The sequence below is a fragment of the Melanotaenia boesemani genome, chromosome 21 (genome assembly GCF_017639745.1).
Source record: "Melanotaenia boesemani isolate fMelBoe1 chromosome 21, fMelBoe1.pri, whole genome shotgun sequence".
NCBI lineage: Eukaryota > Metazoa > Chordata > Actinopteri > Atheriniformes > Melanotaeniidae > Melanotaenia > Melanotaenia boesemani.
Window position 1 is genome coordinate 11,608,885 of NC_055702.1, and position 24,160 is coordinate 11,633,044.

Below are 24,160 nucleotides of genomic sequence, written 5' to 3' on the forward strand. Positions count from 1 at the left end.
GATGAGACTGACAGTTTGTTCTTGACCAAGGAAAAGAAACACAAGTTAGTCTCAACCAATTCAATTGTTCAGGATCTCCTGCATAAGCTCAGTTCTCCTACATCTGTGGTCTCTGCAGCTGTCTACTATATATGCATGCTCACATGGGAATATGATTTTAGCTTGAGTCTAGGGACCCTGAGAGTCAAAGTCACCTCCAGAACAAATCCTTTAGAAGAAAGCAAGCCTGCCCTGTCTGGCTTGATGATGTCATGCTGCTTGCTGGCTGATAAGCTTCAAATGTAGCTGCACATATATAAGTTCTGTTCTTAAATAGTTTCTTAGTTGATCATAACTGATTTAAACTGGAATCAAGAAATAATCTAATCAAAGATTATCACATCTTATAAACAAAAACAGAAACAAAGAAAAATGGAAAAAAGCATCTCATATACATATTCCAATGCAGTATTAAAGTGTATTTTTTAATGGCATAAGCCATTTATTAAAGCCCTTTCTTACATGAACTGCTGTACATTCATATGATGGAAACTGAATGTACTGGTATCATGGGTGAACAACCCCACTGATGCTTACCCATAACAGAAAAACTGAACAACTGATATTGTATCACTTTCAACATGGCATATACTTAGATAGAGAGCTGCAGCTTCAGCTCGCTAACTAATTATATAAATAACATATACATATATATATATATATATATATATGTATATAGGCATAAATAATCTCAAAACAGAAAACTTTCTTATTCATGCTGAATTTTATTCACAGCACCCACCACAACATTCAAAGCAGCCTGTTTTCATTGCAATTCACCTGTTTTGACATGCAATATGTTTGTCCAAAATGTCCTGTGTTTTTAGCCAAGTTGGGGTGAGACTCTAGGATGCATAAAAAATACTTTGTAATGTGCAAAGTGGTGATGAAACACATCCTGCAAGTGCAAGGAAATTGTTACTGAATCATAAATCCTAAAGCATTTTGAAATTAAGTTAACCTCAGTGGCTGAACTGAATCAGTTATTAGACTTGTTGCTCCATCCCTAAATCCTTCCAGCTTCCTTAAGCACACTTTGGGATGCAACATATGTAATGCAATTTTTTTCTCTATGGAGTTCCATTTTGTGTCCAGCAACACAAAATTCATAATAAACAGATAGATAAATCAATAAAGAAGAAGAAAAAAATGTCATTTTTTGGGACCTTTGAGACTGGGTTGGATATGCACTTTCAATTAACAACTAAACCATCCTCAGCATTTATTAGATTCTTAATTAATTTACAGCCCTAGTGTAAAATACTATTCAAAATTTTTAATGATGCATACATGATATTCTTTGCTGGCACTTAAAATATAAAAATAAATATATATTAACTAATGAAAACCCTCTTCCTGAAAAAAATGCTAAAGGATCAATGTTATCAGAAATTGCTTTGAGCTCTTCTCATTGCATTCAAGAACTAAATATATTTGAATTGTTAAAATAAAATTTAAATGTCATTCACAATGGAAAGCATAATTTTGATATTATTTCGTATGTTTCTTATCCTTCTTGATTATTTATTCTCATCTGAATTATAAGTGAGCATGCTAGAACTTCCTTTATTGAGTTGCCTGGTATGAATTATTAAATTCTTTAATGCAATCATATTTTCTTTTCAGGATGACTACATCAAAAACACGGAGGAGAACACTGGCTCTGATGAAAGTAAGTCAGGAAACATTTTATCTTATTGCAAAAGATTTGCTTCAAGTGTTTGAGGTTGAATTTGTTCTTTCAGTTTTGTATTTCATTTTTGTCCACACAGCTGAAGAGCTCGGTACTTTTTATAATAGAAAAGACTTGCACGACTCAATACTTTATATATTGGAAAAAAATGAAAGCTAAATGCCGTTCGCCCCAATTGCATTAGTTTTAGACAATGAAAAGGCATGGAATATATTATCAAAGTGCTGACTTCTCTTAGTCGTAGTTGTCTGCGGTCATCCAACTTGTGAACACTCGTCTAGGGTGTCAAAGGCTGCGGAGGCTGAGAACACAGCTTTGATTCAGGAAAGTAGAGGTTGAGCCTTCAGTCAGATCCATTAGTTCGAAAAGCCTGCTGTAATTGCTTTTGTTGCAGAGGGCTCAACGCAGAACTCCCACCAGGCTCCATTTTCCTCCATGGGGGTCTGTTTCTAGCCGAGAAAAAAAGAATCTTACCTTTAGAAAATCTGCTATTTTTAGCAATGGAGGAGGAACAGAGATTACAGAGTTCAGCTATACAATATAAGGTTTATTGCGCATTCAGAAAACCCCAAATTACATGTTATTGTATGTAGATTGTGCATTCACCTGCAGTCATATTCATATTGACTCATATATATTTCTTTTCTTGGGATAATGTTCTGATCATTCTGAATTGCTTAGATAGTTAACACAGTTGTTTTTTAAAACTATACATAAAAGGATCATTTCAACTGTGAATCACTACTGATCATAAAGTGTCTCCACAAGATGTTCCTCAAGAAGTCATAGGACTCCACTCTCTTCCTTAAAAACCAAGGGTTTAAAATTTTTGTGCCAGCAGTGAAAAACTTTGGAGCAGCATTTAAAGCAAAATTCATCACTTTTTTTTTTTTTAAACATCTTTAAAGTGTTTCTGATTAGGTCAGCTGCTAACCATGTGGGTGCCCTAAGCAGAACTTGTGGTGTCCTCCTTTCTTTAATTTTTTTTTTTAATCTAACAGCTATTATAAAATATATTTATACATTATGTGAAGTTTGGGGTGATTTTTGAGAAATATTTATCATTTTTACTGATCACCACTAAATTCAGCTGCATGACAGGCCTATGCATAAAATGTTATTAGATCAAATAAAAACTGAATTTTAAAATTTGTGAGGAGCGAGGCTTTTTTACAGAAACAAAACAAAAACAGAATAACACAGCCAAAATAATGTCAGGATTTAGAGGAAAAAATGGGCTAAATGGACAAAAGATGTCCACAGTGATGCATAGTTTAATATTCTCCTAGTGCTCTCATAGTACAGTTCCAGATAGCCCAGTAGACCAGTAGCACCAATATCACAAAATCCCACCTCAGAACTGTGAGGTGAGAAGATAAAATCTTAACAACAATGCCAGCGAACTTTAAATAGATAAATAAAGTAAGCATAAAATGACCACAACCACAATGACAAAAAGAAAAAAAGACCCATGCGATGTCTGAGCATGTTTGTCTGTCAATGTTGAGTTTATTGTAAGATTAATAACAACTGACCACTATAAGATTGCTGTGGGGTGTAGACACAACTCTTCTATGGTCAAGCCAAGTAACTGCTATTCCCTAATGAAGGTTGCTTCACCATCCGTCTTGCATCCTGTCTCTTTTCTGATCTCTCTCTAGCATGTAAAATCCAGTCTGTTGTTGACTCTTATGTCTTGCTTTGTCACTTCCACTTGTTTTGTTTTTCCCCTCACTTCATCTGATAATGCCCACTTGCATTTCTTTGCTGAATCAGCCAGTGTTCATCCAAAATGGTTAGTCAGTTGATATCCAGTTGCTAGCATGTGATGCAGTGCTATAAAGCTAAACACAGTTGTCATGTGGTGCATCTGGCTGGAACACAAAGTTTTGAAGTGAGGTTTTTCAGCCCAGGGATGCTGCATGGCACCGACTGCCCCAGGAATGTGCAAAATGAATGTCAGTGCACCAACAAAGAGTCAGAAGTATTGAGTTTTAAGGTCAGAAATGTGTGTGGTTTTGCTTTAAAATAACTTTATTTCTGTAAAACAATTATATACTAAAAGAGTTCATCAGTAATGCAATTTTAAAGAAGTTTTATGAGTGTTCTGCAATGCCTTGTCAACTTATCAACACACACAGACACACACACAACACACACCACATGGTAAATTGCTGAATAATTGGTCGATTCCTGCCTTTAAAATACTGCTGACAGATGCACTGTAAATTTAAAAGTGCATATGTCTCCACAGTCCTGTTGTGCTTTATGGATGTTTCATAAAGAGTTTAGTTTTCCCTCCAAATGTTGAGCCACAGAGAACAATACATACATGCAGTACACATTCAGTATCTCAGGCTCATATAGGCGGAGCAACTGCTGATTCCTTGTTTTATCTTTGTTAGAAATTTGGGATTTGGAAGAATTGAGGAAGAGTGAGTGTAGACTACATGTTATCTGGTCACAGATAGAAGACTCATTTTAAACATGCATAAGAAAAGATATTACATATATACACATCTCATACAAAGATATACAGTAAGATTGAGATATGTGGAATTTGGAGGCCAAGCAAACATCTTGAACTTCATGTTTGTCAAACCGAAATCAAACTATTACTTTTTTTAATGAAGCCACTGTTACCAAGAAATAATAAATGCAGCACAAGATTGTACGTGGTTTGCATTAAGGATGTGTTGCGTGTCAAAGTAACATGAATAACAAAAGATAAAGTTCTTTATCTAACTTAACATGGCTTTCTGAAGCCATTACAGCTTGGCCACTTATCTGTTGTTCATATTTTCATAATTACAAATTTTTCTTGCCTTCCATACCTAAATATTAAAGAGCTAAGAGATTAATTATTTTGTTTAACAACTTTATAAACAACTTCATGTTGCTTCAGTATAGATGTTCCTGTGTGTTTATTCAACATGAGAATTACACTTTACATGCACCTCTGGGCTAACTCTTGGAAAGGTCGAAGTAAAGTACAGTAAAAATCATTTCACAGATCAGGCTTTATGTGTGCTATTCACGCACACTGTAGCCAATTAACAGAGCCTTCCCAGTGTGTTCCTGCTGCAGGGGGGAGTGGTGGAGGTCGAATATAACGCAACACCCACGCTGCCCTAAACCCAGTGAATGTGAGAAGCACCCCAGGAGGTCATCACAACCATCTGTTCTCACAACAGGAGGAATAACTAATGTAATCTCAAGAAAACGCCTTGCTTGCTGTAGTGTGGGCGACATTCATTTGAATATCATTGATTTTATCTCCATCACAGGTCCCTCTGGGACTAATTTTGCAGGCTTAATTGATCAGAGCCCTCTTCATTGCAAATTCAACAAGACAGCAGAGACTACGAAAAGGTGTAGTTGCAAGCCCTGGATAGAACAAAAGATCTAACTAGAGACTTCAGGCACTTCCTGTGACTTTTATGTAAGCTGATTGAGACATCAGCACAGCCCCACAGTCTCTGCTCTGTGTTTGAGGGTCATTTCAGAACAAAGAGGTGCCAACTAATCTGACTTGACAGAGGAGCTGTCATACTTGATCCTGACATCTTTTCATTTGTGCTAAACAATTAGACTTCTTTTGTGCTTTGAGAACAATTTCACTAATCGGATATAAAGTGAATATACTTGAGTTTCTCTGGCTTTAGGAAATCCACAATTTAAATTTAATAGCATAACACTCTTCTAAGCTGACAGTGAAATGGGCCTGTCTCTTTCACACGCTAATATTTCAGATGTTTAGTGGGCGCCCCTTTGTATTGGTAGCCCAGGTTTTATTTTAACTTAGAATCACTAAGGTACTTTATTAAATGCAAAACAAATGGGTGCTGAAAGGTTCATATTGATGATCCTGTCTAGCTGCAGGGTGCCACGCTCAGTCGAGGATTCAGATGTAGGCACAGACAACAGCAGGACACCTGATCCTGGATGAAAAAGCTGCTAAAATGATTGTTTTTTTCTCTGCAGCATCAAAATAATAATCCAAGAGTTTGGATACGGTATCAGTGCAGCTGCATCGCTTTTGTTGTCATGATTAAAATTGGATTTAAAACCAATGGGCTTTACATTTCCCAGCCCTGCAATGAATTCTGTCTGCAGTGAAAGAGGTAAGCCAAACCAGGAGAGCAGGTGGAAAGAAAACACATTTGATCTTTGATGCAAATTAAATCTTCTGTTTGAATTTCATTTTTAGCATATGGGGGTGGTATAAGAATACCACACGATGCATGTTTTTGATTTGAAGATGCTCATAAATACTGCACATGGGAACAGGGAGTGAGCTGCTACCTGAATCAATACTAAAAAAAATCCAGCTTAGTTTCTATGGGAACACACAATAAAGCAATATTGTGGGGCATGATTAAAAAAAGATGAGAATGAGTAAAGGTTAGGCAATGGGCCATTTAAGGGGGGGGAGCTATTATACTCATTTCCACTAGAGTGGATGATTATTTCATGATTCACAGTTTTCAAAAACCCTTATTTATCCCCCCGATGACAATTTATGCAGCATTTGCTTTAGCTCTTGTCTTTTTAAGGTCTCCCTCCCTAAAAGCCCACTTTCCTTTAACCTATACCACATCATACTGTTAAATACAACCCATAAGAGCATCCTCTAAACAAGCAGGCCTTCAGGCAGCTGGTGGTGTTACATCTCAGATCTAAACGACCGCACAGAAAAACAACTCAAGTGTGAATCTGAGAACTGAAGCAAATTCCACCATGAAGCATTTATTTTATTACAGCAATAGACCTCATAAGATAGGAAAAGGGTGAATAGGGTGAGTTCAAGGGCACAATAAAGCTACTGTTGGTTTATTTTTGTTTGTTTGGTTTTACTTGTATGCCTTTCATTCACTGTCTTTTTTGCCTCCCACTTCCAGTTACTATTTAACTTTTTTTTTTAGAGGAGATTGGTGTCCTTTTTGAGCAGCTAACTTGACTTGTCTGTCAAGGGGAAGCATCTGGTGCTTGTGAGCTTTATTATATAAGAAAAAACAAAACAAAAAACTAAATAAAAGTATAGCAGAGGACACAAGTTGCAAGACTGCATCATTACACCACCATCCCGCTAATGAATGTTTTTCTCTGTTGTCTAAATTTTTTGGGATATTTGTTATTTAGATGAGCCCAGCTGTTAGTGCCTCTGATAGTGTGATCACAGCCTATTTCCCATAAAATGGCACAACTACAAACAAATGGGTGACTTGCACCTGCCAGTTCTGTGTGATTCATCATGATGTTTGATCGCCACACCTTAGAAATTCAGGAAGACAATGTTTCTTAATGCTGGACGCCAACTCTGGAACAGCTGTAGTTTAAAGTCAAATTAATAGCAGGTGCAGTGACCAGTAGCTCAAAAATTTTAAAATTTCCCACATGATCATGGTAATAAATTCAGTAGATACTTAAAACAACCCACAGCTTCACTTCGTCAATCATAGTTTACATAATAATAATAAATAATAATGTAATAACATTCTGTGGGAGCAACCTGTGTGTATTAGTACCAGAGGTAAGTGGAGACAGACTGTATTACTAATTGCACTAAAGAAGGCTCATATTTTTTTTTAAATAGCAGATGATGTCACTTTCATTAAGTCGAAAAGATTATTCTAAACCTATGTAGACAAACTAAGAATGATTTTGCTGAGGTTTTATGGCCTTAAATTAATAGAAAAACATGGTACAAATGTGTCATAAACAATAGAGTTTATTATTCCACTGTTCAGTTAAATTATGACTGAACAAAATACCTGTTGGACCAGATGAATTAAATAAAAGTTTCATCATCACGAAAACTTTTATTTGGAATGACACAAAGTTTATGAGCTATCAGCACTTCGAGAGTCTAGCTATCTGTCTCTGAGCGTAACTGCTACAGTTTGCCTCTGGGGATTAATAAAGTCTGGTGTTTCTACCCCCGTGACAACTACAATACAGATAAATAGGTTTTTAATACAATTAAGATAGGCAGCAAATGGTACACCAGTCCTGTCTCACTGATCGTTATTTTCAATATAATAATATCAGTAATATCACTGAAGTCCAGCTTCCAGTATTTCTCTTCTCTTAAAGTATATGGAAACACTGTTATGGTAACTCAGAATTTGCAAGATTTTAAATACCAAGCCCCTTTGAGACCTTTTTTTGTATATATTACACCATGATTTCATCAGCTAGCGTATCCCCAAAGCCACAAAATGAAATCTTTATTACTTGCTCTTCAGCTGTGTGGTGTACCTTGCAGGATTAATACAAATTCACTCCAACTAACACGAGTAAAAGCTTCTTGTGACCTAATTAAAGTTTTAGCATTGCTTGTACACTGAACTGTCATAAAAAGAGGTACAGTTGGAGTAGATTTCTGTCCCCTAAGGTACAATCTGGACTTGTGTACAATCCAGGGCACGTAACTGGACCTCAAGGTAACTATGAGTATCTTTTGGAGAGATTGAAAAGTACATTTACATTATGTTTTCAAGTAGTAAATAAAACATATATGTGCTGTTTTTTCTAAATGTTAGGGCACAATATAAGCAGATTGTGTTGGGGAAAAAAGAAAGAAAGAAATTAAAAAACAAGATTTACTCATAGATTTGAAGGCTTTTACAGTACCTTTTGTATTCAAGGCAGAGTTTAACAAATGGTTATATATGGTTATGTTGTCTTGAAGAAAGAAAAAAGTGGATTTCTTTTGTACAATGGTACAAATACACCTGCACCTAATGTTTTAACTTTTTTATATCCTCATTTTCTGGGGTGGCTGTAGCTCAGGAGAAAAAGAAATCATCTTTCAGTCAGAAGGTGGTGTAGTCAGGTTTCCCCAGACCATATATTGAAGTGTCCTGGGGCAAGACACCATTTCTACATGAGCAGCACCTTTGAGGGCCCTTATAGGTCCAGTTATGTACTTTTTTTTCTGAGATTGTGAAAAAGACTGTAGTGGTCAGGATTTGAACTGGCAGCCTCATTTTTGAATGACAAGAGTTGCAAATGTTGACATTATTACATCAGGAACAATTAACTGAGGCTAATTACATCAAGAGTGCAAACATCACCAGTAGCTGCGCAGTGGACAACTGAAGAAAAATGTAGTCTTTATAGTGACATTGCTACAGATTTTTATAAGGGTTGGGCACCTTAATACATTATTGTTGCATTAATGCATTCATTAATTAATGGCGTTAGTTATTTTATCGCGTTAAGGCACTTTTTTTCTTAGTTTTTGTGCCAAAGTTCTTGCATGCTGGCTCTGAACACAGAGAAACCACATGCAGAGGCTTGCAGTCCATGTCTCTTCCTTGATGTCTCGTCCTGCTGCAGCGGTGCGTCTGATGTAATCACGAGAGAGCGGGTTTATTAAAATGAAGAGACGTTTTCTGTCTGGCACTTAAGAAAGAAGATATATATACTGTATATATATATTTTGAAATTCTGAAATAGTCATGGTGGCATTAGTTTTAAGATTACCGAGACTTTAACATTGTCCCTGCGGAACTTTTAATTGACTCAATGTTTATTTGGTTCATAAACCGATATTTACTGTTAAAATACATCCCTTAATTCCACCGCATATCCGTGAGACTGAGTGAGGGAATAGAAAGTAACTTTCAAAAGCTTTCCAGAGCTGTTCCTTTGCTTTTACCACAAAGTTTAAAGTAAATGCGCATTTGAAATACAGTGGTGGCTGGCTTGACCACAGATATGTGATTGGCGGCTGCCTTGACCCAGTGAGCGACGTTACACCGGTGTAACCAAATGTTAACCCCTTAACTCCCGGTACTGGAGGGTCCAGATGCAAGAAGTTAAGCTAAACAGTCAAGCTAAGAATGATATAAGAGAATTGATAGGCAAAAAATCTTGATAATGAAGGACTAAAGATGCATGGAATGGATGGAAGTTATTGTACATATTGTGAATATTTCTCTCTCCTCACCATCTAGAAGCTGTGAGATTCTAATCCTGGATCAAAACAAGTCTGCTCACCTGATGCTGATATTCATCACATATTGTTCCTTCTGTGTTTAGAAGGAAGCAGCTTCACAGCTTTAAATTCATCCTGCTGATTTTTTACCTTTTAGTTAGTAAATCCTGAAAATTTCACCCTTCTTTGTCATAAATATTTGATTATATATATATATTAAGAAATATTTTAACTGTTGCTGTTTAAAGAAAAAACTGCTGCTGAATTTGATGCTAAAAGAAAATAGATTAGAAAATATTACTGATACTTTTAGTGTCATTATGTTGTGAAAATTCAATGCAGTTATTCTATATTATTATTATAAACCTGCATTTGTTATTATATCTATATTTAAAAACATTAGTTAGTTATTCAGCATTTTTAGCCATGCATTTAGAGCCATTGTGGAAAGTTCAGAGAGCCACTTGCGGCTCCAGAGCTGCAGGTTACATACCCCTGATTTAGCGTTTGTAACCCAAAATTGACTGCTATATTTTCTTCGTATAGCAGTAGGCCTTCTTTTAAAGGAAAATTACATTTTGCGTGTAACAATGCGATAAATCGCAATTAAATATTTTAATCCTTGCCCAGCACTAGTTTTTATATAGACCAGCTTACAGATTTTACAATCTGTCATGAGATCACATAACACACCACATTTCTGATCTCTCTCTGAGTTATCTTGTCACCACTAATTCCATAAAAATCCACTATTTACTCATAGCTTCCACTTCAAAATACCACCTAGCTGTCAGATTAGCAAAGATCTGATTGTCAGCTGCCTTGTCAGGTGACCGTGTTGACTCCAAAACAGCTGCTTAGAGCTGACTCAGTATTTCACAGCTTAAATTTCTCTCAGCGGCTGCCCCCTGCTACTCACTCTTAAATCTATCTTGAGCCTTAGAGTTTTCCAGGGCCTTTCTAGAAAAGGTGGCAAATGGACTTGGAAGGTGCAACTTCCACTTTCCGATGGTATTGACCATTGGCTGAGGAAGGTGGAGGACATGATGCTATTTCCATCTTAGTCTATCAGTAGAAAAGAGGCTGGTATTGAACCATTCAGCTCTCTGAAGAGAGAGAGAGAGGTGCAGGGAAGGGTGGTGGTTATCAAGAGGGGAATGCTTGAGACAAAGATGGAGTGTGAGTTTCTGTGTGAGGGAGAAGAAGAGAGTCGGGGAGAGACAGTGATAAGTTGACATGAGGGAAGTGAGATGGGGCAAGCCAAAAGAAGGAGACGCTCAATCAGTGCTGTCAGGTTTTCAGAGACAGCCAGTGAAGACTGCTGGCATTGGTTTAGACGATGTGCTGCCACACTAATGACAGCTAGGCGTCAATGTTTTTTGCAGTGCAGACTATAAAATCAATTGACTCATTTGTGCACACTGTGAGAATAATTTTTCACTGGGCATTTTATGATTTTTATTGCATACACTTAAATAAAAGATAGTTTCCAGAGAATGGGGGTATAATTTTAGACGGTGTAATTACACAGAACTTGATTACACAGCAGAGCAAATAGCAGCAGTCCTGTTTTTGCATACTCACTAATAGTCTGTTGAACACATGCTCCTTGTCAAAAGGAACAAAAAGCAGCCAGAAGCTGTGTTTGCCTGCTAGGGGTGACAAAAATAGAGATTTTAAACAAAAACCTCTCAGGTATGATTGACATCTCTGCATTTTCAGTGTTGTTGTTTTTTTGTGTTCACAGCTGTTGACACCACCAAGGACCCATGCCAGAATGTGAAATGCAGCCGGCATAAGGTCTGTGTCGCTCAGGGCTACCAAAGGGCCATGTGTGTCAATCGCAAGAAACTGGAGCACAGGTAGGAGTTTCAGTCCTAAAATCTGAAGGTGCCTTGTGTTGTGTTTTTAAAAAATAAGACATAAGCTTAGAAGTTTCCTGACTGGAAAGGAAACATATTTTTCTGGCACTAGTAACATCAGGTCATCTAGAAGACATAAAATGCACATTATTGACTTAAAATCAGCAGCTTTCAAACTAGCATTATGAGTGCTGCTGGAAGATTCATGATGGAAAATGGTTTATTAAAGGACTAATTTGGTGATAAACAAGGCACACACAGATCTGAAACTTATAATCTGCAGTCAAATTAAAGCTCTAAAACTACTGAGCACTTTAATTGATTTTTTTATCAGTGAATATCTGATTTAATATGGATTGTGAGAATATGTCATATTTGAATGCGTTATTTTAAATATTGGTCTACATATATTCAGGGATGACCCAGTGACCAGATTGTCAGGGATTTGGGTGGGTTTCTCTGGTGGAGTCTGTGCTTTTGAAGAATAATAGTGTACTTGACATCGTACTTAATCAGAGTTTCCTAAACATACTATGTTTATAATATAGCAGACAAGAAGAAAATGTGTACTAATAATCCATTACAAAAAGAAGTTATAAAACACATGTTGTATTTGAAATATTCAGTGGCATAACAGTGAAATTATTGTTTCTCTTCTCACAGATTTTATTTCTTTGTAGCAAACCTCAGTGAAAAACCTTTATCGGCTCCTACACTCATTTATTCCACTATGACTAAAAAACAAATGAGCAGGGCTGAGGTCTGAAAAGAATTAATGAAGTGAATTATTACAACCTGCAAAGTCTATCTGCAGTGACAGACATTTATCTTTTTCAATAAAGTGCTTCATTTACAGTCACTACGGAGATGTGAGATTGTGGCGAATGGTGGGTAATAAGCACGAATGCAACCATGTCGAGCCATCTCAGCATCATTAAGCAGGAGTGGAAGAAGCCATACAGCTGATGGCTATGCTCACTGAACATGAAGTCAGTTGGCGTGTGAGAGGAAAGCAACTAAGGCAAATTTCATCAGCAGTACATCCAAAAATTAACATACACATCATCACTATCAGTCAGCAAGTTATAATCACAAATGTTTTGTTGTCGGTCATAGTCTGGAAAATGTAATAAAAACAACTTGTTAGAGAAGGTTTTTCTTTTAAAGTCTATTTAAGGTATGACTTTAGCAAGCTGGTACATATATGATCTGTTCACAAAAGTGTTTTCTCATTCTAATTTTGGTTTCACATACCCACAAAACTTAGCTATATGTCTAAGAGGCTTCAAGAATGAGATTTAATCTGTGCTAAAAGAAAATGTCTCTCGCCAATAAAAATCTAATATTTTGTTGTGGTTTCTAAATGCTTGCGATATTGTCATGAGGAAAACAAACAGCCAAAGCTGTGGCTCATATAACTACTTTGAACTGTTGTGTAGGCTATTAGTGACCATCTTAAAAACATAACAGGCAGGGGGATTAAAAAAACAACTAAAGCAATGGCCCTAATTTGCAAAGAGGACCTTTTAAGGACTGATACACATACACACACTGGCAATAAATAAATAAACAAATAAATCAGTTGGTTGTGACTAAAACAACATAATTTACTGCATTTGATTAAATTTCATCCTGTGCTATGAAATTATGTGCTGCGTAGAATAAATTTGGTGTCCAAATTTCCCAGCTGCAAGGAATTAGAGCGATTATCATATTCAAAAGTCCAAACATATGAAATATAGCAAAGGTTTTGTGTTACATCCCATGGATTTCAAAACATCAAGGATTATTGTCACAAAACAAAACAAAAAAATAAATAAAAAACAAAATAAAAAAATAAAAATTGCTCCACAATTTAAAATCTTGTTTAGGCTAGACACGTGTTTAAATTTATTTTAATATACTCTGTAAATTGCCATACAGTATGCCAATGAGGCAAGTTAATGGTGATTCTTTAACTTTTTATCAAATAAAAATCTAAATAGTCAAATAGTTTAATTTATAACTTAAACAAACTTCTAATTCCATAATTCTTAAGGAGTCAGAACAAGCGGCAGTTTGAGATTTTGTCTAATTACTTTCAGTGATTTTGATAATTACTGGATGCACTAAATCAGGTAAAGACATGCAGTTCCCATTGTTAAAAAAAAGAAAAAAAGTTTATAACTAACACATGATTGTTATTTATGAAATTACTCCAGCTTTTGATGTTCTTAGTGTTCACTAATAATTTTGCTGACATGATAGCATGTTGCTAACACACTAATTGATAGCAACACATTAGTATGCACTGTTAGCAACATGTTAACATGCCCCTAGGTGTTAGCATGTCATAGGCTAGGTTAAGCCTATTTTATCTCACAAAGCAGCTAACTTAGATTAAACCTCTTTGTGTGCTGTGAACACCACAAACACACTTATTTTTAGATTTGTTGTGTTGGAACAGCATCTGCTATGATTACCACCTATAGTTGAACATCAACTTGATTTTTCTTTCTTGTTCAGAGTCAAGCAGTCAGGGCAGCTGGATCTGCATGAAAGCACCTGTAAACCTTGCCCTGTGGCTGCCTCTTCACCTGTATGTGGCTCTGATGGACACAACTATGCCTCAGAGGTAAAAGAAAACATTTCTTTTAATAGCACTTACTTTACTTTTACTTTGATATTTTTTTTTTACTTGGTGTTTCAAAAGCCCCAAGAAAAAAATAAATAAAAGTGGTCATGTCATTGTTTTAAATAATGAGAGGAGACCAGTCAAGTGCAGTTTCCTGCTGTGCTGACATATATGTGGATGCAGCAGGGCAGCACAGTTCATCACTGCTCTCAGGAGGACAAGTGCAAAGGCTGAATGTGGCCTATGATTAATGACTGACTTTGTTTTGAGTGACATCACAGCAGACCAGCCACTGCCAGGACTCTATTGATTTATGTATAGTTTTTAATTTTGACCTTGAAGGAGAAGACAGAGGAAAATGACAGCTCATTCTTACTGCCTCTCCTTAAGTGCAGTGTCTCATCTGAATGAGCAATCTTTTTCCTGCGGTCATCCTCATAAATATTTTAACAGCATCTCTGCCTTTCTCGCCTTCTCTTACAGTGTAAGTTGGAGCAGCAGGCTTGCCTCACAGGCAAAGACCTGAGCATCATGTGTACTGGATTCTGCCCCTGCACCACAGCCTCGATCACAAGGACTGAAACAAAACGAGGCAAGAATCTTTACTCTTACTTCTGCACGTTCATGCATCTTAATTTTGAGACTCACTTTTATCAGTCTGCATGATTGCCTTTTCTTTAATAAGTCAACCTTTCTTTAAAAAAAAAAAAAAAAAAAGGAAGATATGTGGCATTCTGTCTGCAGGATAGGACTTCAGTTTTCTCACAGAACAAATCAACCCAGTGCTTGTTCGACATTTGGAATCAATAGCCACCAATTTCAGAGATTACTGTTAGCCAAATACCCCCAATGTGGTTAACTGCTCTTTCAATCATGTAGTAATTAATTATTTAGAGTGTACACAATCTATTAATGCAGTCAAACACCATTGATTGTCCAGGCTTGTGGGCACGTTAAAATGCCAATTGATAAAATAGATTACAATTTTCTTCTGGAATAAGTTTGTAGCAAGAAACTGAAAGTAGATTTCTAAAGGCAAACAACAGTTTGCTGCCTCAAAGCTTACTGTAAAATTTTCTTATGACTAGCAGATATTAAACCTAAACGAATCAGCATGGAAATACAACAATATAGATCAGGTGTGTTACTTTGAGGGGAACTGATGCCATTCATTATACATAAGCAAGAACACTGAATGCAGTACTGAATCTGTTGCTGCCTTAAGGGAAAGTGAGTCATGCTGCTGTCTAGCATCTGCCAGAGTTTTGAATGGTTTTATTTGTTTCCCTAGAGAGCTGCACTGGCCAGGACCTGGCAGATCTGGGTGACCGCCTGAGAGACTGGTTCCAACTCCTTCATGGAAACGCGAAGCAGAATAACTCTGGCAAGCCTGGTGCTGGCACCACTTCAGGTTAGATACACAACAAGCATCTTTATTCTGCAACCTTAAATATACAACTCAGTTGTCAATGCAAAGAAATGTAATATAAACAGAAAGAACTGAATATGGTTATTACTGACAGTGCTGGACAAAAGCCTGGTAGCCAGCTGCAAAGACTCCATCGGCTGGATGTTCTCCAAGCTAGACACCAACAGCGATCTGTATCTGGACCAAGCTGAGCTGGCTGCTATTAACCTGGACAAGTATGAGGTCTGCATCCGACCCTTCTTCAACTCCTGTGACAGTTACAAGGACGGAAAGGTTTCTACAGCGGAGTGGTGCCTGTGCTTCTGGAGAGAAAGTAAGTGAAGGGATTACCACAGAAGAAACAGGGCCTATTTTGATCCAAATCTTTAAATGGGTGAAATAAAAGCAAGGTTACATCAGAGTGGAAACACAGGGGAGGCACTGACGTCAGTTTCTTCCACCTGCCTCTCAGAGTGGCAGATCAGAGTGGTTTTGATCACTTTGAAGTGGGATAAAAATAAACTAGATAAACACGAAACAACATCAAATGACTGAGAGTCAAACCAAACAATGGCTTTTTGTATAGATTAAAATATAGCCACACACTGAACACCAGTTAAGGTGCATAAAAGGAATATTCTGGGAATATTTTGAGAAATACGTTGTGCTCAGAAGGTACAGAAACAACTTGTTTGACTGCAGATTAAAACATACCTCCTAAAACCTAAACCCCCAGCATTTATTTGAGCTTGGCCATTTTTCTTTATTCATCTATTTTCTCTTCATCAGTGTAGCGGTCTGACATTAAGCCCATCAAGATTAGCAGGATCACTCTGTATGAGGTCTCTTTTTTGGTCTGTCCACCTTGCTTTAAAAAAGGGAGCCAACTGTTATCCTCATACTGGTACTGTGACATTAACATGTAACTTAAAGTTCATGACTGTAAACAAATTTCCCTTAAAATCCTTAATTTATGTCCTTGATTGGAACCTAAGACACACTTACTAATCTAACTTGTCTTAGATTGTCTAATCTTCTCTACAGAGAGAAGCCATAAATTGATTTTTACAGCTGTCAAAAGAATTTCCTTTTGGTATTTTTAAAGCTTGACTGTGAAGCTTCAACCTCTACAAGGTGCTATCAGTGTATTCTTTTTCTGCTTGTAGTTATGAGATGCTTTACATGTTAATGCTGTAGGTGTTGAATAGTAAAATGTGATTTGAGGTCAACTTTTGTTGTTATTTTGACAAAGAACTGAGGCTGAGAAAATTTAACAAAAGCTGTAATTGTGGATCTGAGAATGGATCTAAAAATGCCTGGAATGCAAAGAAAACATTCATTTTGAGCTCATATGTCGAGCCTTGGTCTTGACATTTAATTTGCAGTGATACCAGAATGATCAAACGTTTCCATCTAGATGCATCTCAGCCCTGGACCAGTGGATCATTTGCACCGTTTGACCTTTACTGAATTTGCATACTGCTCATTGATCAGTTATTGCACCTGCACAATAGATCAAACTGACTACCTAATCAATTTTTATCAGTAGAAGTTGATGTTGGAGGGATTGCTTAATTAATTAATGATTAAATAATCTGGTTTTTGTGTCACATCACATGCTTAGAAAGAGATACAAAGTTATTTTTAAGCAATTTTTTCTACTTGTGACTTTAACACACTAAAATGTCTCACTATAAAAGCACAAATGCCTGGGAAGATTTGTTGCCTTTTGGGTCAATACAAAATGCCTTTCTCTTTGTTTCTATTTATGTCTGTTCTGGAGGTTCAGCACGTTTCCTTGTCCCTCTCGGTCTGCATCCATATGTTCTTTCACCTAAGCCCTCCTCGATCAATCATGCTTTGGGGAATGAAATAAAAGACTTCTTAAACAAATCAATATCAGCAAAAAGTGTAATTATGAAGAGCATTGATTGAAATGAAGTTTGAGGAGAGCAGTTTTAACTATTGTCTGTCATCACTTTTTTTTTTTTTTTTTTTTTTGATTCTCACAGAGCCGCCGTGCCTTGCTGAGCTGGAGAGGATCCAAGTGCAGGAAGCTGCCAAAAAGAAGCCTGGTAAATATATATATATATATATATATATATATATATATGTATATATATATATATATATATATATATATATATATATTTTTTTTTTTTTTTTTTTTTTTTTACAATATTGTGGCATTTAGGATGTATTTTTAAGTAGTTCAGCTGCAGTTCAACACCTTTTGGACAGAAACCCATCACCAAGTCAACCTCAGATCCTTTTAAAGTTACTTAAATATATACAAGAAGCTGAAGGAGGCTTATTTAAAGAGATCAAAAGCACACAGCTGGGAACAAAGCAAGGCTTACATAGCCACTGACTCCATGAGAAACCCTCCCAAGCATCCTCACCGTACTGCACAGCTGCTGCTCTGTCTTCAGCTCCAAACTCAGATCAGTTCTATCATGCTTGAGACACACTCATTTTATTTCTTGTGTTTTTTGTTTTTTTTTCCAGTTGTAGGGTGGGATGGGTCAGTGCTTGTAAGAAAACTTTGCTCCGGCTTTGACAAGAGTGTCCTGAGGGAGTCTGAAGCAGCGGAGCTCTGTCACACAGACTGTCACTGCATTTTAACATGCCACTTTTACAACTTAAGGGAACACTATGCCACCATAATGTTTGAAATCACATCTACCAACGTTGGCACACTTGTGTCAAACAAATGGGAAGCTTTCTTGGTCTCTGTGGCATTTTCTGCCAAAAAGCTGCCTCTATTCCAATGTGATGGTCTTATCACTGACTCACCAAGTCGTGTTGATGTTTGCTGAACTCATCTCAGGCATCAGCATGAGGCATCAATGTGTGATTATGGCATCGATATGTAAGAAACACCCACAAGTGTGTGCGTGTTATTGCAGGAATGTATATTCCCAGCTGCGATGAGGATGGCTACTACAGGAAAGTGCAGTGTGACCAGAGCAGAGGGGAATGCTGGTGTGTTGATCCACATGGAGGAGAGATGACAGGCTCCAGAATCCATGGCATTCCTGACTGTGGTAATTAAAAAAAACAAAACAAAACAAAAAAAAAAAAAACAGTGTATCTTCTTTGAAAAAACCATTCAACATTTTACTGGAAACTGTATTTTGTTGCACTGTAGTCATCTTTACCTGAATCCTGACAAGCTTATTCTCTTTGACCTCGTACTTTCCAATAAAGTCAAGAAAAAGTGCTTAGTAAAAACTTTAGAAAGTTGTTGCTTAACAGTATAATCCAATATTGACCTGAAATTCAACACATCTCTTTGGACATGTTTGGTGAACATACATACACATTATGTTTTTTTACTAAGTGAAAAATCATGAAAATTGAAAATTTGCCTCTTGTAATTAGCTTTATGTAGTTGCATAAAATTATTCATTTGCTCTATATAGGTAGTTTTTGGTTGAACTTTACTTATCAGTTGTTCATAAGATGTAATAGTCTTGTAATAAATATATAACAAATAAATAAATAAATGTAAACATATCTTGATTATTGTCTGGTAATGACAACAGACACAATAAGGTAATTGAAAGTTACAGTTAATTTGCATGTTTAAAGCCCTGATTCATGGTTATTACACAGAAATTACCATACCGCTCGCTGGGTAAGAACATGCCATTTCTAAAGTTTTATCTTGACACAAAAGAATGTCTAAACATGAGGTTTTTTAAATTATTTTAATATGGTAATTACCACTTTTACCTTCTATCGTGCCATGTTTAAGTCAGACTCACAAATAACATTAGTAACCTTATATTAGAGTTAAACCACATTCATTTCACCCTATGACCAGTTTTATCAAAATATTGAACTGATTTAAACCTTATTAGTTCTACTTTATTATCATACTATAACCAAAAGGTTTTGGCATGGTTTTCATTATCAGATTTGATTTCCTATTATTACTTTTGGGCACTGATTACCTCATAATTTTACATTTCTATGTTTAAAAGAAGGATGTGTGCCACCGTAATTTTCTGTTTATTGAATACTAACATCCATTTATTCTCTTCCAGATGAAGTAGCCGGATATTCTGGAGATTTTGGGAGTGGGGTGGGATGGGAAGATGAAGAAGAAAAGGAGGCAGAGGACAACGGGGAGGAAGCAGAGGAGGAAGAGGAGGAGGAGGGTGAGGCAGATGATGGTGGGTACATCTGGTAGAACTGTTTGACATCTCAAGGAGAGCACAGCACCTGGCCTGAAAATTACCAAGCATGGCTCTCAACTACAAGGAAAAGCTTGTGGGATCTGACTGGGGACGTATGGAATTGCCCTGGTGAGATTTGTGGTGCTTAGAAGGTCCAATGATGAGACGATGAGCTGTTTTTTGTTTTTATTTTTTTCTTTTGTCATAGATAAGTGTAATTGCTTCATTCTATTCTCTGTTTTTTGAGCAACAGAGCTTTGTGTATTTCTGTCCTGAAGAGGGATAGCCACTGACTCTTGTGCCATAGGTAGCTAAAGTCCACCAAAATTCCTATCTTGTCTTAACGCCATCTATGCATATAGAGATTACAAGTAATTTTGTATTGTGTAAACAGTTGCTTGAGTATTAGAGTCACGGTCCCACTGGAATAAATAGAGATCAGACGTAAAACAAACAGTTTGACAATTTAGGAGATAAGCTTATTTGTCTTCTTGAAGAGGGTTAGATGAGATAATAAATACCAGTCTCGGGTAAAAATGATGTGAGATTGAGGAGATGGCCAGCTTAGATTTGCCTAAAGATCAAGAAGGGGAACAGTTACTTTTTACTTTGTCCCAAGAAGGGAAAAGGTTCATTATCCGCATCCAACAGAGCATCTATAAGACACACCTCCATAGAAGATCTGTTGCCAATGTTCCGGTTTCTCCAGAGGTCCAAACTCCATACACTGTCAAAGCTTCATAGAACTACACAATTTCAGGCATTTTATTTGAACAAAGTCAAAGATTTTTGTTACTGTACTAGCTGAATCTCCTATGTTTCATTTTTTAAATCCCTGAAAACAAAGTGACATATGGGTCAGCTAGGCTGACAAACCTACAGCGGATTATCGCTCTCCTTTACAGCGTTGCTGCTCTACGATAAATTTAGCTGCGTATGATTCACAAACGTTTCAGCTCATTGTTGCTAGCCTTGTTGCCCCATCCAGTCTTGTTAGAAACCTGAAACAGGAGGCGTTACGCGCTTAGTGCCAAACCATAAACAGACACAGAACAGCTGGTAGCAGCCAAAGAACCAAATAATAAGAGACCTAATAAAAAGCTTCTTTAAGTAAAAATAAAGACATTAAGTAGTGATGTAAATTGTCAAATTTGCATATTTACTAAACTGTCAAACTGTTCTTTTAAAGCACTTCAGTGGATACATGTTTTAAAAACTATTTATGTATATAGAACCAGTGTAAAAGCAGAATTAAAGGTTACTATGGTTTCAAGCTACCTTTATGATTGGGGTGCATCACATCTCATTGCAGTTTTTAAATGATCTGAATGAAACAGACACAGACACACACACACACACCGCTGTATGAGACCTAAATTTCAAATTTAAGGACCCAAACTGCATCCATAGTAGTCCTATTGTCCTATGTTAACTCTAAAATTATGGTAAAGAATGTGCCACAAACTGTTTTTGTTTGAGTTTGCAACTTGAAAAACTGTATTTTGTGTTTATTTAAAAAAAGAAAAGAAAAGAAAAAATATGTGCATTACTTGAAGTTCTACATGGATTCACACTGTACTTGTTTTTTCTATAAAAATATTGTTGCCGTGTCTTCATTCATGCTATTGGTAGGCCAAGCGTTTGTTTTTAGTATTGCATGTTAGTAAGTAAGAATGTACTTCTATGCTGAGCACTTTACTAATAAAGGCAATGGAGCCAAATTGTTAACTTGAAGCTTTTTCTGAAATAATATCATGTTAATGGGTGAAATTGATCATTTGGAGAGAAATGACCTAGAAGCAACCAATCCCACCGTTTCCATTTTAGGTGGCCATGTAATAAAGAAAAAAAGCAACACTGAGGTGTATTTCAGGCTAAAACCGAGTTGACTGTCTTCTCCATACAAAGGTGGTCAGAAAAAAATATATTAAATGAAAATAAAATCATATTTTATCAATGTATATAACTGATAGGTAAAGCATATGAAGGCAAAAAGAATGATAAAGCATTCATATATACATATATATATATATATATATATATGTATATATGAATTTTTTTTTTTTTTTTTAACTGAGTGGAGAACACAGCTTGTGTAAAAATAAGCAACAACATAATTTCTTTATGCACTGCTTGGAAAAAGCTAAATCTGAAGCAACTATTCTGATTTGTTGGGACAAAAAATTTGGTCTGCATGACCAAAGCTTACCAGAACAACAGTGCCATTCTGTTCTCCAACAAGTAAAGTCAAGGATTTTGTTAGTATTTTTGATAATTAAAGAATCCTTGCTCGCATTTGTCATAAAATATAACTTAACAGTCCTAACAAGTAATAATGTATAACAGCAACGGCCCCGCCATTAATTACACCTGACACACACATCTAAATAACTAGTGTGGTCTTGACAATAGATATAAGTACACATGTATTTTCTTTATGTCAAATATAGATAGACATCATCAGAGATCAGTATAAGGGTTTAGTTTTAGCAACCAGCCCATGACTGAAAGTAACTGTTGAACTCTTGTGTGTGTACTTTAGTAAAAGTATATATATATATATATATATAGTGTAAACAAAGTAAAAGCACCTAAAGATTAGGGATTTCACCTGTCACTGATGTGTACTACATCATCCATTTTTGCCAGCTCTTCAGTGAAAAGATGCTTTACAAGTGCCATGCCAACGTAGTCTCCCAGGACGTTAACAGCAGCATCGCAGTCGCTGTCAAACATATAAATCACAGATCTGCTTTTTCACATTGTGCTGTTTGATATCAAATGTGCAAGACCATGGTTTACGCTCATATGAGCCGTTACTGCCAGCAAGAGGGAAAAAGAGCATTGCAGAAATCCCACTGACTGTCAAAATGAGAAGAGTGGTGAATGTTTCTGTAGCTGGGATTCCTACTTTTCCCACAGAGGAGACTGCCACAGTCACGATGCGAAGGAACCATGAAGTTGTGTTGAAACTTTTTAAAAGTACAGTATAAACTCAGCAGGGGGCAGCAGGCAATTGTAAACCCCATTTAAAATCAGTGACTCCAGTAGGATTTCACTGTATATTTTTTGACTGTCAACATATGTATTTTAAGCTAAAACAATGCCAATGCATACAGGATTTTGTAATTTTTATACTAAATGGGACAGAAAGTAAGTCAATTATGAGTCTAACTTACCCAAGGGTGAATAAGTTGCTGCAGTTTAGGGGGATGCCATTTAGTTGGACGATGAAGATTGCTGCAGCCATTTAATAAAGGGCTGTTCCAGCCATGTTGATATTGATCCCAAAAGGCAGAATGAATTGAGTGATTCTACGGTCGATGTTGAGGACTTCCTCTCAACAACTCTGTGAGGATGCATTACTTGGAGACACAGTGGAAGACATGCTCTTGAATATCTCTGCATTGTCGACCTATATCTACATACCAATGCATATCCTTTCTGTGATCTTATAATGTTTAATCTAGATAAAAAAAACCTTATGAGCGTGAGATGATCAGCTCCCTCAGTAAAGCAGGAAACACCTCCAGCTTTAGAGCTGGCACTTTAAGACAAAATGTTTAACGGTAGATGGGAGACATCAAACTCAGAGAAGAACTATTTTTGTTTAGTGATTATTATTTAGAATGCAGTCTGCCTGGATTGGCCTTCTCCAATATCATAGATCCAAAGCTCAGGCAAGAGAAAGTTAATCTTTTTGACTTAAATGCACTATGTGTTGCAGTACACCCTGAACACACCGTCCTCACTGTGAAAGATGGTGGCAGTACTGTAACGCTGTGAGGATGGTTTACTTCAACAGGGACATGGAAATTGGTCATAGTTTTAGTTTAGTTTATTATTTAGGATCCCCATTAGCTACAGCATGGCTGCAGCTATCCTTCCTGGGGTTAGTAGTTGATAGAAAGATTGTTGGATGAAGCTAAATTTAGCAATTGTGAAAGAAAACCTGTTAATGGCTGCAAAAGACTGAGACTTGAGTGGAGGTTTCCCTTCCGATGATCCAAAACACACAGCCAGAGATACACTGACTGTATGTTTAGATCAAAGCATATTCGTCCAGACGTAATCTGATTGAAAACCTGTGGAAAGACTTGAAAATTGTCCTTCAGAAGCTCAAGCTTAGTCAGATTAGGGAATAGGCCCTCTAGATGTGCCAAGCTGGTGGAACTATACCCTAACAGACTTGCAGCTATAATAGCACCAAAATATAGTTCTACAAAGTATTGACTCAGGGGGGCTGAATACAAGTTATGGCACATTTTTTAAAGTAATTTTTGCACCAAAAAGGTGATTCACAAAGTGCTTTACTGCATTGTCAAAATAGGTTGTAGTAGACAAATTTAGCAATGAATTATGTGCTTACTAACTTTTGTAGCCTAGACTAAACCTCCCAATCTGACAAATCTAAT

The 24,160-nt window shown here is 36.7% G+C and overlaps 1 protein-coding gene across 1 annotated transcript in view; it reads left to right on the forward strand.

The window, feature by feature from the left end:
* Positions 1-21,479, forward strand: part of LOC121632846 (testican-2-like) — a 38,505-nt gene extending 17,026 nt beyond the window's left edge. Inside the window, exons 3-11 of the mRNA XM_041974596.1 lie at positions 1,666-1,711; positions 11,425-11,539; positions 14,045-14,153; positions 14,637-14,745; positions 15,445-15,564; positions 15,677-15,895; positions 17,574-17,636; positions 18,471-18,608; positions 19,614-21,479. Coding sequence (XP_041830530.1) covers positions 1,666-1,711; positions 11,425-11,539; positions 14,045-14,153; positions 14,637-14,745; positions 15,445-15,564; positions 15,677-15,895; positions 17,574-17,636; positions 18,471-18,608; positions 19,614-19,759 — 1,065 coding nt within the window. The 3' untranslated portion in view covers positions 19,760-21,479. The remainder of the gene's footprint in view (positions 1-1,665; positions 1,712-11,424; positions 11,540-14,044; positions 14,154-14,636; positions 14,746-15,444; positions 15,565-15,676; positions 15,896-17,573; positions 17,637-18,470; positions 18,609-19,613) is intronic.
* The last annotated feature ends 2,681 nt before the right edge of the window (positions 21,480-24,160 follow it).